Below are 14,852 nucleotides of genomic sequence, written 5' to 3' on the forward strand. Positions count from 1 at the left end.
AACAAAGTGTATACTGTGTATGTGTATTTCCTTTCAAAATGTTGGCATCCTGCCATACTCTTCACTTGCCCAAATAACATCTTTGTAGACAAAGAATTTGTTAAATTACATAGGCATATAGTCCTGTTCCAATGGTGTTATAAGACAGTTATTAAGATTTTTCTAAAGGGACATTCTGTGGGATAGAGAATTAAACAATTATGTAGAAAAGTTCTACATCATAAATGGTGCAGGTAACACAGTTGGGCTTTTTACATCCTTACTGTATATTGACTTTACTTAGGAGCTGCTGAGATGATCTTATACCAAGCAATATTTAGTCTGATATAAGAACTGCATTTTCAGTACATCATTTATAACAGCTTAGGACAGATGGGAAAAATTGGTTGACAATAGAGGCAAGAATAAATTTTACAATTGTTTGCTTAGAGCATAATCAACATGTTCTCTGTGAGCAGTTATAGAAAAAGTCTTATTCCTACTGTTCACAGTATAGTATCTTAATTGAGACTGTGATTATGCAATTTGTGTTCTTTGTTAGATGTGCCACATGGGCCCAAATCTCTCCAATGCATAATGTAGGAAGGAGAACGGGCACTTGCACAAGGAGTGCAGCTTCCGCTTCATTGTTAGTAGTACTCTGGGGTTAAAAGTAACCCTTGGATTGAGACTGAAAATGATGCCTGCAGGAATACAACTCTGAGAAGTCCAGAAAGTGATGTATGGTATACTTCTGACAAAAGGGAAACGGGGCTGAAGGAATGGTTGATTTCCTACACCATTCATCTGACATACCACAGCAATACATAGCCTCAGAGTGAAATAGGATTCCTTTGCTGTTGGAAAAGATATGCTTCTGGAAGATCACATGTGTGTTATCATAGCAAATATAAATGGTAACCATTTGGTCACATTTGCATCTTGCATTGATTATGTTTTCCTTCACTCACTAATCACAATACTCAGAAGAGGTAGTTTCATGTGGTTTAAAAGAGTCAAGGTCTTCTGATATATGTGACTTACTCAGCATTACATGCCCAATATAAGGCAGAGTGGGATAGGTCCTTAAATGAATAAACTAGTTTCTAAATCAACCATTATTGTCTACATTTTAATTGATTAAAGTTATTTATTTATTTTATATCCTGATTGCAGCTGCTCCTTCCACCCTCCTCCCAGTCCCTTCCTCTCCCCCTCCCCTCAGAAATCTGTCACTTCTCAGAAAAGGGGAGATTTACTTTAGATATCAAACAACCTTGTCATAAAAATTTTCAGTAAGACTAAGGGAATCTTTATTTGTTGAGACTAGACAAGGTAGCAAAGTTGAAGAGAAAGGGATCCAAAAGCAGACAATACAGTCAAGAGTTAGTCCCTGCTCCCTCTATTTGAGTCTAACATGAAAACTCGGCTACACAACTGTTACATATGTACCGAGGGCATAGGTTCATTCCATGTATGCTCTCTGGTTAGCAATCTAGTTTCTATGAGCCCCTATTTGTTCAGGTTAGTTAATTCTGTAGGTTTTATTGTGGTATCCTTTACTTGTCTGCACCTTCAATCCATCCTTCCCCTCTTTCACAGGATTCCCCAAGAACCACTTAATGGTTAGCCGTGTTTCTCTTCATCAGTTTCCATCAATTGCTGATTAAAGCCTCTGATGCTAGTTATACTAGGATCCTGTCTATAAGTATATCACAATATCATTAATAGTGTCAGGGGTGGGCTACCTCTCATGGCATATTTCTCAAGTTGGGCCAGTCATTGGTTGGTCCTTCCCTCAAATTCTGCTCCATCTTTTACACCTGAACATTTTGTTGGCAGGAAAAGTTGTTGGTCTATGGTTTTGTGGGTGGGTTAGTGTTCCAGGCAGGCATGGTGCAGGAGCAGCTGAGAGTTCTACATCTTCATCAGAAGGCTGCTATCAGAATACTACTTTCCAGGCAGCTAGGATGAGGGTCTCAAGCCCAAGCTCACAGTGACACTCCTACCTCGACAAAGCTTTATCTCTTAATAATACCATTCCCTGGGCCAAGCATATACAAATCATCACATCTGCTTACAAGAGATGGCCAATTCAGATTCGAAATCCCCCAGTGCTAGGAGTTGTAGCTAGGGTCATCCTTGGAATCTTGGGAATTTCCATTTTCCTATCTCACCCCAAAGATGAACAATCAAGTTTTCTCACCCAGTACTTTCTGCCCCTATGATCCCCATACAGTATCACTCCTGTCCCCATCCCTATCTCCTTCCCCACCCAGTCCCCTTCCTCTATTCATCCCTGAGATCTAATCTATTTCCCCTTCTCAGTGAGATTCAACTGTCTCCCCTTAGGCCTTCCTTGTTACTTCACTTCCTGGGTCTCTGGTTTATAGTGTGGTTATCCTGTGCTTTATAAGTGAGCATATACCATGTTTGTCTCTCTGAGTCTGAGTAACCTCACTCAGGGTGACATTTTCTAATTCCATCCTTTTGCCTGCAAACTTTGTGTTGTCGTTGCTTTTAATAGCTGAGTAATATAATACTCCATTGTGTAAATACACTACATTTTCTTCATCTATTATTCAATTGTTTCCAGTTTCTGGCTATTATTAATAAAGCTGCTATGAGCATAGTTGAACAAAGTGGACAAAACAGTAATACACATGCCTCTTAGGAACATAGCTTTACATGTTGGTATATTCCTTCTTACATTTTTCCATCCAGGATCCCTGCACCACCCATATTCAGAGCATGTCTTCCCCCTCAGTTTGTTTCCCACATAACATTCATCTCTAGAAACATTTTCACTATCACAAATAGAAGTGTGGTTACTAATGTCCTTGTAGTCTCTCAATCCTACTCAGTTGCCTATATATATATATATATATATATATATATATATATATATATATATGTATGTATAATCTCAGAAAGGTTTTTTAACCAGGCAGAATGCATTTAATTGTACATGAACTTAAACAAACAATAATAAATTACTAATATTACAGCTAGCCAAAGATTTTAGAAGAGAAACAAGTTATTCATGTTCAGACAGTAACTAGACTATCATGATCGCCTTTCCACAGAGGTTGTGAGATGCTGTTTGGTGTAAAATACACCTCTACTTCACAGATGTAACAATGAAATATGGGGCATAAATATGAGTAAATAGTAATATTAAGTATCATACTAAATTAATTATGCAGTGAACATAATTTGCAAAAACGCTGTAGGTATGTTTTGTTTGGTCAGCCAATCATGAATTGAAATCTTCCAGCTTGCATAAATTGTCAAGTCAGGAGACTAGCTCCCAATCATACCTCAATGTATCATCCCTATTTATTTCAGTAGATTCAATTTTATCTGTGACTTTAAATTATCACATTATTTTGTCAATGCATAGATAACTTTTAAGTAGGTCCTGTTCTTTGAGGGATAATTGCCATGTTTTATAGCACCACTTAGATGTTGAATTTTATATAGAGAGGTATTAAATTTTCTTTTTGTTTAGTAGAATATTAAATAGTATGAATTTTGATGTTAAAAGAGGAAGTGTCCTGTAAACCTGTCATTTGAAATATTCTGCTATGTGTTGCTGTTTCTTTTGCTATGGTTGGTGACTTATTTAATTATTCAAAGTCTTAATTTCATTCTTGGTGAGGCAAAATCAACTGGAATCCATGGGAACCATATAGATATTTAATGAGAAGTGGTGCATGGCTATGTTTACTACAGAAATCTATTCCCATAAAGAAAGGTTTGTCCCTTCTGCCCACACTTCTGAAGCATATTCTGGATCAATATATGGATGACAATTTTATTTTCAAAGTGCTTGGAGTCGGCCTTCTAAATTCTCTTCCCATAGGCTGGAATGAATAGATAATAAAGGAACACTCCTTCAGTTATACAGGTAGCCATCATACTAAATAAAATATTCACTGTGGCTGGAGTTTGGAACCACACAAAATGCTGCCCCATTGGCTAGTTCAGAACAACTATTTTTTTAAACTAAAGTGAAAATATCACAATGACTATTCTTCACTCAGATTTTACAGACATGAACATAACATCTAAATATATAGGTATATCACCCTCGGTTGATCCTGGATATGCTATAGTGCACAAAAAGACAGCTCAAATTATTACCTGCATTAGTGTCTTCAGATGAACTATATTGAGCCAGGTGTGGTAGAACATATTTGGGACTCCAGGTAGGGAAGGCTGAGGCAAGAGGACCCTAAGTAGAAGTTATCTTAGGCAACAGAGTAAAATCTGGCACAAAACTGAAACCGAATAGTTAAGACAAATTGAAATATCTGAATCATGATATTATCTGTAGACACAAAATAGTTAAAGCCAAGAGAAGTGTAGTATGTGAATCACTGAAATAAATTTTAGGAATCAATTAATATCAAGGAACTGTAGGGTGAAATATTTTAAATGCTAGATGGCATACTTGGGGATTTAGGCTAAAATTGCTGCAATAGCAAGAAGTGATAAATTAAACATATAATGATTGTATTATAGCCAGGACAATCAACATGTTATTATAGATCTGCCCTGTGACATCTTGAGCATTAAGCAGCATGGGTCCTTTGGATATACAAAATGAAAGGATACATTCAGAGTGGATTAAATGAGAAGCTTTGAATTAAATCAACCAGAATTCCAAGCAAACTTCTCATATAATATATAGACCTATGAACTGTAAATAGAATAATAATCAGTAGGCATTAAAATATCCTTTACTGTTATTATTAGTATTATTATTTCAGTTGAGGAAAAGAAAGTGCAAACCTTTATTCACAATGTTTCTAAGGGGAATTGCTCAAAGTGAATAACAAGATAACAAAATAAAATGTTTTCTATTTATACTAAAGTTATCATATATAAAACTAAATTATTCCCATAAAGATTCACATACACTGTTTTATTCTTTTCATACGCAAATAAATAGTATGACATAGTTTTTACAACTCTGATTGACTGTATGGTTTTGACAATGCATGTGCATAGGGAGGTATGGGACCATAGCTCCTTTTCTCAAGTATTTTACTCAGCAATCGAAAGATACTGTTATTCTCAGTAATGTTTTTCATGAAATTCACTTTAATTATTTATAATAACACTAATATATATGAGTTATATTATTACTATTTTCATATTTTCACATGATTTAAATTGTAAATTATATTTTGCTGATTAGAAAACTAATTTAAACATTCTATATTCAAGAAATATGGTTTCTCTTCCTCTACCCCATTTATGGTGCAAAAATAAAATTATATGCTCAACATTCAAGGGATAACAGGGAATTAGGGCCTTTTGTGTTCTTGTCATCTGGAAAATAGGAAACCCAAAGTCTATTACTTACTAAGTACCCACCAGGAAAAAAATCTACCTGAGATAATTATGATCTTTGACCTAAAACCTGTTTAAAATTTTAAGCCACAATAGCTCAAAGTATATAAATCGATGCAACTATACAACACATTTTGAAATGATGAAGAACAAGTTACTAATAAAATATAAAAAACCAAGGCTAAGATGTTACCCCAAGATCCATACCTATAAGTTAATAAGGGTTCTCAAATGTTTCAATGATCCCCCTTCGAAGTTGGGGAGAAGAGTAGGTAAATAGGACAAGAGGGTGTGGATATGTTTGAAAGTAGTTCCTTAGAGTGATTCAGACCTCTGTTTGTCAGGATACCAGCAGCCCAGCTCAGTAGTGTTAGGATAGCAAACACACATCAGCAGTGGTTGCATGATCTAGCAGAAACTGCCAAGCCTCCTCCTAATCAGCACAGGTCAACAGGAGTGCCCAGGACCAGCATGGTTTCCAGGAGAAGTTCTCTCCTCAACCTCTTTCAAGAAAGTGAAGATCAGAGAAGACAAGACATGAAATCAAATAAATGTTGCAATGCTAGCTATGCAAGTACCCCATCACAGTTAAGTCCTCTTTATACTTTCTCCAAACATTGTGTGTCCTTCCACAGGTCTTGCTTCAGGAAAACACCATGTGAATTGGCCTCACCATGGGAATCTGCATCATATAATCCAACCAGAAACTTCCACTTCACAGACTAACAAGAATTCTATTATCAGGCATGAGAAATCCCCTTTAGAGCTGTGAGTTAGGGATATCTAAGAAACCTCCAAAACATAAACTAATAGTGTTGTCCATGGTGCCTTCACAGAGGTTGAAGGTAAATCTCTATTTCAGAAGACACCATGGACTTCAGACACATGAAACAGATCCAAGCTGGATACAAACTGAAAGCCACTTCCTTAGAGACTAGGTTTTATGGTACCATCAGGTAGCACTAAAATTCCTAAGGAAGAGAAGCAGCCAATAGTCATCCTAGCAGTAATGCCTGTGACGCACAACCGCCAGCATGGGTGAAATCCCAGCATGAATATCATAATAGTTATAAACAGCTCCTTAACTTGACTCTGGGTGCAGGCAACAGAAGACAAATCATGCCTTACTCTATAAACCTAGCCCACTGAGACCAGCAAGTTCATGGATTTGGAGGATAACTAACAACCATAATTTTACTAAACTAGCACAATTCATAACTGCATTTTGAACCCATAAGTTACTGCAGCTATCACCTCTCATCAATAAACTTATCTTTGAAAAATAGGAAAATCATTACAGAAGACCACAACTAGTCAAAATTCAAATAATGGCTGATTTGTACCAGACACAGTGCTAACTGATATATACATTGTATCCTGCAGAGAAGTTTCATTTTTCTTCATTTTTCTTTTTCTTTCTTTCTTTCTTTTTTTCCTTCCTTCCTTCCTTCCTTCCTTCCTTCCTTCCTTCCTTCCTTCCTTCCTTCCTTCCTTCCTTCCTTTCTTTCTTTCTCTCTCTCTCTTTCTCTCTCTCTTTCTTTCTTTCTCTCTCTCTTTCTTTCTTTCTTTTTGTCGTTTGGTTTTTTGTTTTTTTTTTTGTTTGTTTGTTTTGTTTTTGTTTTTTGAGACAGGGTTTCTCTGTGTAGCCCTGGCTGTCCTGGAACTCACTCTGTAGACCACGCTGCCTTCAAACTCAGAAATCCACCTGCCTCTGCCTCCCAAGTGCTGGGATTAAAGGTGTGCGCTACCACTACCCAGTGCAGAGAAGTTTCTTAAACTGGGAAGAAAAAACTCAAAATAGCTTCAGGAAGCTCCTGAAACTGATTATATTATATAGCCCACCACACACACACACACACACACACACACACACACACACACACACACACACACACACACACAATCCAGAGTAAGTCTGAGAATCTTTATATAAGCAAGCTGCAAAAGAGACTCAAACAAGCCAAACTGCAAAGAAGATCATGAGGGTAGACCAGAATTTTGTCTGGAAGAAGCAGACATCAGCTGAGCTTATGGAAGAAGTTCAAATCAACTGAGTGGTTTAGATCAACTGAGTAATGTAGGAAGGACACTCTTTAACCCATTGAGCTACCTGCTTGCTGTGCAGTGTGTACCAGGTTCATGGTTTTGTGAGCTGTCAGCCATGCTGTTTAGACTTTGATGATCCAGCTGGTTTTGAGTAATTTCTGTTCCTGTAAAGTAACTCCTCACTCATATTTCTGTAGGTAACCCAGAACACTCATTGGTTCACCAAGTGGTATCTTCACTTTGATCTGTTGTGGGCTCTCAATCTGGGGGTCAATAGATATATGCATAGCATCTCCCCAGGAAAAGTTTTATCACATAACAATACTCTGTACAACTCTTGAACCTAAAGCCTAGGAAACATCATGCAAGAAGAGTACCTAGAAAGATTGCAAAAGCCAGAGGACCATGAAATCTGTGGTCTGCTGTGACATTGTTTCTCACACAAATGTTAGGGAAGCTATATACATGAAGTCTCAACAGCATGGTCATTCAAGCAAGACCTGAATCACGACAACACCAACAGACATGCTAACATGAAATGGTGGAATCTCACTGGTCTCCAACACCAAAAATCGATTTAGGAATGTTGAGAGTAGGAGACATAGTCTTCTCTTCAGGAAAGAGCCCTCTATTCTGCTATCTAATACCACATCATCAGACCTGAAATCATCTCTATACATGTATTATTTTTGGACTGAGCAGATTGTACTTATGTATTTAAGCATATCCTCTCTCTCTCTCTCTCTCATTTGCTCTCTCTCATTTGCACTCTCTCTCTCTCTCTCTCTCTCTCTCTCTCTCTGTGTGTGTACATAAATTTGAGAGGCAGCAAGGCAGGTACATGTCAGAGGTTAGAGGGGAAAAAAGGAAGAATAAATAATATAATTATATTTTAATTTCAAAAACTGAAAAATATTAAATGCTTACCTTTAAAGTATTATCATTTAAAGTATACAAATCTCTGGTTCCTTCCTTTTTAAAATTTTATTTATATTTTACTCTTTAATCTTTCATACAGTCCAGAATTCATCTCCATCCCAGTTCCCCTTTAACTCAGTTTTTTAACTCTCATTATAAAGTTCTTTCTGAGTGTCTGAAAACCTCACTGGAAGACTTGCCAGAAAACCTGGCAAGATTTATAAATATTCCTTGAAAAGTACTAATTCATTAAGACATAATCAGCAGTAATTTCCTCTCCCTTGACTTATAGTCTATTTATCTCATTTTCACTAAGATGTGTCTGTGTTCCTTTACTTTCTTGATATCTAGAATATGTAGACATATAGAAGTAGTGTGACCTCTTCTCTTCTTATTTCTTCTTTCCTCCCTTTTCCTCCCCTTCCTTCACTTCCCCTCTCTTCCCTCCCTTTTCCTCCCCTTCCTTCACTTCCCCTCTCTTCCCTCCCTTTTCCTCCCCTTCCTTCACTTCCCCTCTCTTCCCTCCCTTTCCCTTCCCTCTCATTCCATCTTCTCTCCTTTTCATTTCCACCTCTTTTGTTTCTCTCCCCTCCGTGTGTGTGTGTGTGTGTGTGTGTGTGTGTGTGTGTGTGTGTGTGTGTGTGAGAGAGAGAGAGAGAGAGAGAGAGAGAGAGACTTAGGTATGATTGTTGATATATATATATATAGTTTTTTTTCCTATTTCTACATGGATGTTACTGTCTGAAACCTACTTATGCAATAGTTTCAGAATAGCCAGGATTAACTCATCTATATAGTTCCTAATACAGAGAAAGTAGAAATTCAACCTGGCTCCTGGCTATATTTAAGTTTGAATAATGTCATGCCTAGTTTGCCTTAAGTGCCACTTAAATTCTAGTTTGAAAAGGATTTCCTAGATGCTTATAAGAAATGTAAACTCTCAGGTCTTAACGGGGCTAACAGAGCTAAAATGTACATTTTTACATTTAGATGATGGAATTTAGTCTGTGTACCTGTATGAAGCTCACAAGGCAGGGGTAGAAAAGTGTTGTCCTACACAAACTGAAAATAGAAGAGGAAAAGATTTTCAAAGAAAACTCATATTTATGACAGAGGACAAATTTGATGTTAAACATGCAAAAGAAACTAATATTTATAACCACATGTCTTACATATTAAGTATTGTTGTATAGGTTACTATGTTAGACATTTTCTAGAAAATATGTAGATTTCACAGTAATCTGTAACATATTATTAATGTGGGACTTTAGATGACAGATGAGATGATATACCCAAATTCTTATATGCAATGATCAAATGAATCTATATTATAGAATTAAGTCTTAGTGAGTACATTAGGACATAATGTGTAAAAAAAGCTGAGAAAGAGAAGGATATAGAATATGGATAGGAATGATGAAAGGAAGTGACATATTTAGCCTAGAAAAGAAAGTTTGAGCAAAGACTTGCACTAAGTAAAGGACAACTCAGAGTCCCACAGCAATGTCCCAGACATAAAGAAAGGTACTTATAAAACATTGGGTTGGGAGCGAGCTTGATACTTCTAAAAAGAAGCAAAGATAAAAATAAATAAGATATGAATCCAATGATGAACTTACAAAAATAGACAAAAGGTATTTGATAATGTATTTCGGGCAATGATAGGAGATGTCCAAACATTATGATAGAAAATCACTAAAAGCTTTTGAGTTGGGAAATGACATTTGATTTGTTCACTAAATGTAGTATCTAAGGAGCATGCAGTAATAAATACATGATCAATAGAAAAATTCAGATGGTTGGAATGGTTTAGAATATAACTGTAGTGGTAGTTCAAAGACAGAACCAGTAAAGGACAGGAGTATATTATGAAGGTGAAAACAGAGGCAGTTGTCAATGGACTTTGTGTGTGTGTCCATGTGTGTGTGTGTGTGTGTGTGTGTGTGTGTGTGTGTGTGTGTGTGTGTGTATGTTGAAAATATACTTCGAAGATTTTGTCATGAGAAATTGGTAGATATTTGTTGTTATCAAGGAAGTTGAGAGCATTGGCAATGAAGCAGAGAAATCAACTTTGGTCTTGTTAAGTTTGAAATGCTCAATAGAGACCACAGTCACACTGCTGGAGGAACAATTGGACAAACTACCTTGGAGAGGTTTGTGTCAGAGATATAAGTTTTGGGAAACAAGTGAGTTGCTGTTTCAAGCCACAGTATTAAGAAGATCCTCATTCAGGTTTTATATCACAGACACTATTATAGTCAGGTAATCATGAAAACACCAGTTCTTCTCCCTTGTAATTTACCAGTGGATACATAGCATCTATTACCTCTGCAGTAGAGGAACTGTGAGCTGGAGAGTTTTGTAGCTACTTGTCTCTCTTTATGACCATGACTAATGCATTCCCTGACTCCAGTGGTTTATTGATCAGACCCAGTCAGATGCCTCCACCTAATTGGAAGGTTCTTGGAATGTGAAGATGATGTAGTGCCTGATGGGTCCTGCTGGTTATTATGTAGTATTTCATTTCTAAGTAGAAAAGTAAGGCTATAGAGCAGTGGTTCTCAGCCTTCCTAATGCTGTGACCCTTTAGTAAATGTCATCATGTTATGAGGACACTAACGATAAAATTATTTTCATTGCTACATTACAATTGTGATTGCGGTACTGTTATGGATTATAATGTAAATAATTTTGGGGAGAGAGGCTTTCCAAAGTGGTTGCAACCTACAGGTTGAGAACCACTATGCTAGGCAGAAAAAGTACCTTTCTGAATTAAAGAGATAAGCCAGTCATGTGCATTTCTGAAGTTAATTTAACATAATCATTTGAGACTATGCCAGTTTCAGTGCTAATGAGAAGGGGTGGCTTTGAGGAGGCAGGGGGTAAAGCTGGGGTTTTTCTTAATAATCTCTTATTTTTCTTTCTTTATGCAATACAATGTGAGAACTTAGTACTCTGTCCAATTTATTAAAAAGTGATATTCAAAGAAATCTTCAAATATAACTTTTAGGCACAAAACCACTAATGATGTCTTTTCAGGAAAATAAATCCTGAAGACAGTACTGCTCAGTCATAGCTTGCTGAAAGAATCATTTGATCATTTCAGGCAAATAATGAACAAATCATGTTGCCCTTTTATTGTTCCTATAGAAATATGAATTTAAAATGTTAGTATTTTTGTTTCTAAAAGAAAATATCTTTGCATGATCACCAGTGAAATAGTCCTTTTAATCCAAGTGGTCTGCTGTCATCTAAAATAAAGTTATAAAACTTAAACAAATAGTTGTAGATATATTCCTTTCCATAATTTATGCTAGTTTTTTTAAAAATATTTACTTACTTACTAATTTTTCCAAGGCACTTAAGCAATGTTTGGTAAGCTCATAAGATAGAAAAAATCAATAAATAATGAACACAGTCTTTGGTAAGCTTAGAAAGAAGTGCAAGTAGAAAAATTGAGCATATGTACAGTCTATTATGAGTAGTATATTTACATAAATTTCCCATAAAGTCTACAGTTAGAGGATAAATGACTCTAAAGTGAAAATATGAGCATTAACAAAGCAATGAAGTTTTCATTAAGTAAAAAAAAAAAATCACATTAAATAGTTGAGTTAAGCTTTGCTTATTAGACACCAAATTAACACCAGTTTATATTTAGCTGAAGATTATTTTCAATCCAAGAATGACAAGCACTGTGCAGCAAACATTTACATTTCAAAAGTCATAACCAATAAAAGAACTGATAGTCTTATATCTATTGAATAAACTAATTGAATGGTAGTGAGAAAGCCTTAGTTTAGTGGCAACTGTATGTGCAAATGAGTTTTATGGAATTATAAAGAAAGTAGACCACAAGTAAACAGACTAAAATTGAGCAAAAATAGCATAACTGATTTGTGGTTTTCTGAAACATTCCAGGTGTTGTCAAAGTGGATTATGGAGATGTGTCAGTCAGAAAAACACTGAGGGAAAATCTGAAGTGTAAGCCTTTTTCTTGGTACCTGGAAAACATCTATCCGGACTCCCAGATCCCAAGACGTTATTACTCACTTGGTGAGGTATGAATTATTTATTTTCCTTAAGTTATAAATATATTTTGCAAATGGAGCAATTTCTAAGGAGCTCAATATTTTTCATGTTATGAATAAAATACTATACAGCTTTTAAATGGATATATTTTAAATAATTTCTCATTTTTTCAAGGACTGTGAAGGTCTTTAATGTGGGAAACTGTAAAGTATGGGGAAGTTTAGGAGTGTACAAAAAGTATTTTATTGTTTCTTTACCATCAGACAACAGTGTTTGGGCTATATGAACTTATTCTCTTAATTTTTTGTCTGTAAACTCCAAATAATTTTTACTTGTGAGTTTTATAACTATTAATGCTTTCTGGATTGAAAGCAAAATTGAGATATTAAACGTAACAAATTACTTAAGTTTTGTAGTCATAAATCTTGTTACAGTCATGAATTTTTAAACAATAAAATATACTTTACAAACCAAGTCTAAGATTGAAAAGTTTTTCATCAGTTATACTTTATAGATTACTCTAAATGTCTGGATCAGTAGAGATGGTTGGATTCCCTCAACTGCTTAAATGGTCGATCAGTAAAACACAATATGTATCAATAGCCTTTTAAAAATTTGCTCTTAAAAAATGAAATACATAATTTGGATCTTAGTCTATAAAATGGAGTAGATATTTATACATCTGTACCATTCATTTTCAAAATACTTACATCACTAAGATGTACAATAATAGACTCAAGATTATACATATATACATATAATAATTAATTGCTCAAAATATGAATTATTTCCTTTGTGATATATGCTTCCTACTGGTAGCTTCCCACTTACTATTGAACTAGTTTATGATTAAAAACTAATTTAATGTTGATTATTATGAAAAGAATTTGACCACAATAATATAATTAATTTAAGAAATAATATTTAATAAATGTGAATTTATATTTTAATTATCATTTGTAGATCATGATAATAAAATATGTTATAGCTAATCAGGTTCAATTTAGTATATTTGGTAGTCATCTACCTGTATGGAAAGAAAACAACAGAAGAAATTTGATTATGTGGAATGGAGCTGAGTAGTTTTTAATGATTATTTTGAAGTGCCTTCCCAATGTTCTATTGACCGAGTGTCTATCCTTCATCTGTGGTCAATGGAGTTTATTGAATTGAATTTCAGTTTGTATGTATTTATTCTAAACTGTGTAATGAAAGTCCTATATATAATAACACTGACAATTTTTGGCATGTGCTGCTTACGTTACCAATTAGTCCCACTTTGACTTTTTTATATGCCAAGGATATTGTAGTTGTTCCTTTCTAATGTATAATATGTACATGTTAACATTTATTTCAAAGAGGTTTATATTTAGAGTGCATAGGAATGCCTTTTAAACAAGAACACTCCTCACCCACAAACTATAATAATCCATTGATAATCTCTAATAAAGTATTAAATATTCCTATCTCTTTATTGAAAAATTTCACTGATCATAATCCCAACCTACCTTATAGAAGAGCAGTGTTGTCTTCTTGATATAGAATATGATTTCCAGTTTCTCAGTAACACATGAGAAGAAATTACTGCCCTTTTTTAATTAAGTGTGTGGAAACAATATAAGAGAAAAACTGAGAGAAACTCACTGAGACCAACAGATTACTTCTGAAAAAAAAATGAACTTTTTCAAAAACAGATCTAAATATTTTCAGTCCAATTAAAAGATTAATTTTAAGCTTTGTGAACATCCAGGAAATCTAATTGACTTCCTTTTAAATTGAAATTTAGTGCAGGCAAACTCTTTTTGATAATGTGAATTAATTTTGAATTATCTATCTTCTGTAATAAATCAAGTATGTGAAAAAATATTCCTCAAAATTTACACAGTGCTTGGCTTGATTTCTTTGTAATATACATAGAATAAGTAGCATAGTGTATCGGAGAAAATCCCAAGACCTCAAAGCAATCAAGTAAGGCTCATGCTAAGTCACATAGCGTCATTGAGTGCAGACGCTGTGGCTTTAGCAAGCACTTAAGCTAGATTGTCTGCTTCAGATCCTGGGAAGACACAGAAGATGTGGCACTTTTTTATATATATATATATATACTTTTTATTAGGTATTTTCCTCATTTACATTTCCAATGCTATCCCAAATGTCCCCCATACCCTCCCACTCACTACCCTACCCACCCACTCCCACTTTTTGGCTCTGGCGTTCCCCTGTACTGGGGCATATAAAGTTTGCAAGTCCAATGGGCCTCTCTTTCCAGTGATGGCCGACTAGGCCATCTTTTGATACATATGCAGCTAGAGTCAAGAGCTCCGGGGTACTGATTAGTTTATAATGTTGTTGCACCTACAGTGTTGGAGATCTCTTTAGCTCCTTGGTTACTTTCTCTAGCTCCTCCATTGGGGGCCCTGTGATCTATCCAATAGCTGACTGAGAGCGTCCACCTATGTGTTTGATAGGCCCCAGCCTAGTCTCACAAGAGTCAGCTATAATTGGGTCCTTTCAGC

General features: G+C 35.4%; 1 protein-coding gene across 8 annotated transcripts in view; it reads left to right on the forward strand.

Moving 5' to 3' along the window:
* Positions 1 to 14,852, forward strand: part of Galnt13 (polypeptide N-acetylgalactosaminyltransferase 13) — a 682,099-nt gene that overhangs the window by 612,029 nt on the left and 55,218 nt on the right. For all 8 annotated transcript variants that reach the window (XR_374098.4, XM_006498088.4, XM_006498091.3 and 5 more), the window contains one exon: positions 12,226 to 12,365. Coding sequence is in view for 7 of the 8 variants with exons in the window: in XM_006498088.4 (XP_006498151.1) it covers positions 12,226 to 12,365 (140 nt within the window). In the remaining variant the exon portion in view is untranslated. The remainder of the gene's footprint in view (positions 1 to 12,225; positions 12,366 to 14,852) is intronic.

This window comes from Mus musculus, chromosome 2, assembly GCF_000001635.26.
Source record: "Mus musculus strain C57BL/6J chromosome 2, GRCm38.p6 C57BL/6J".
In the NCBI taxonomy this organism is placed as follows: Eukaryota; Metazoa; Chordata; class Mammalia; order Rodentia; family Muridae; genus Mus; species Mus musculus.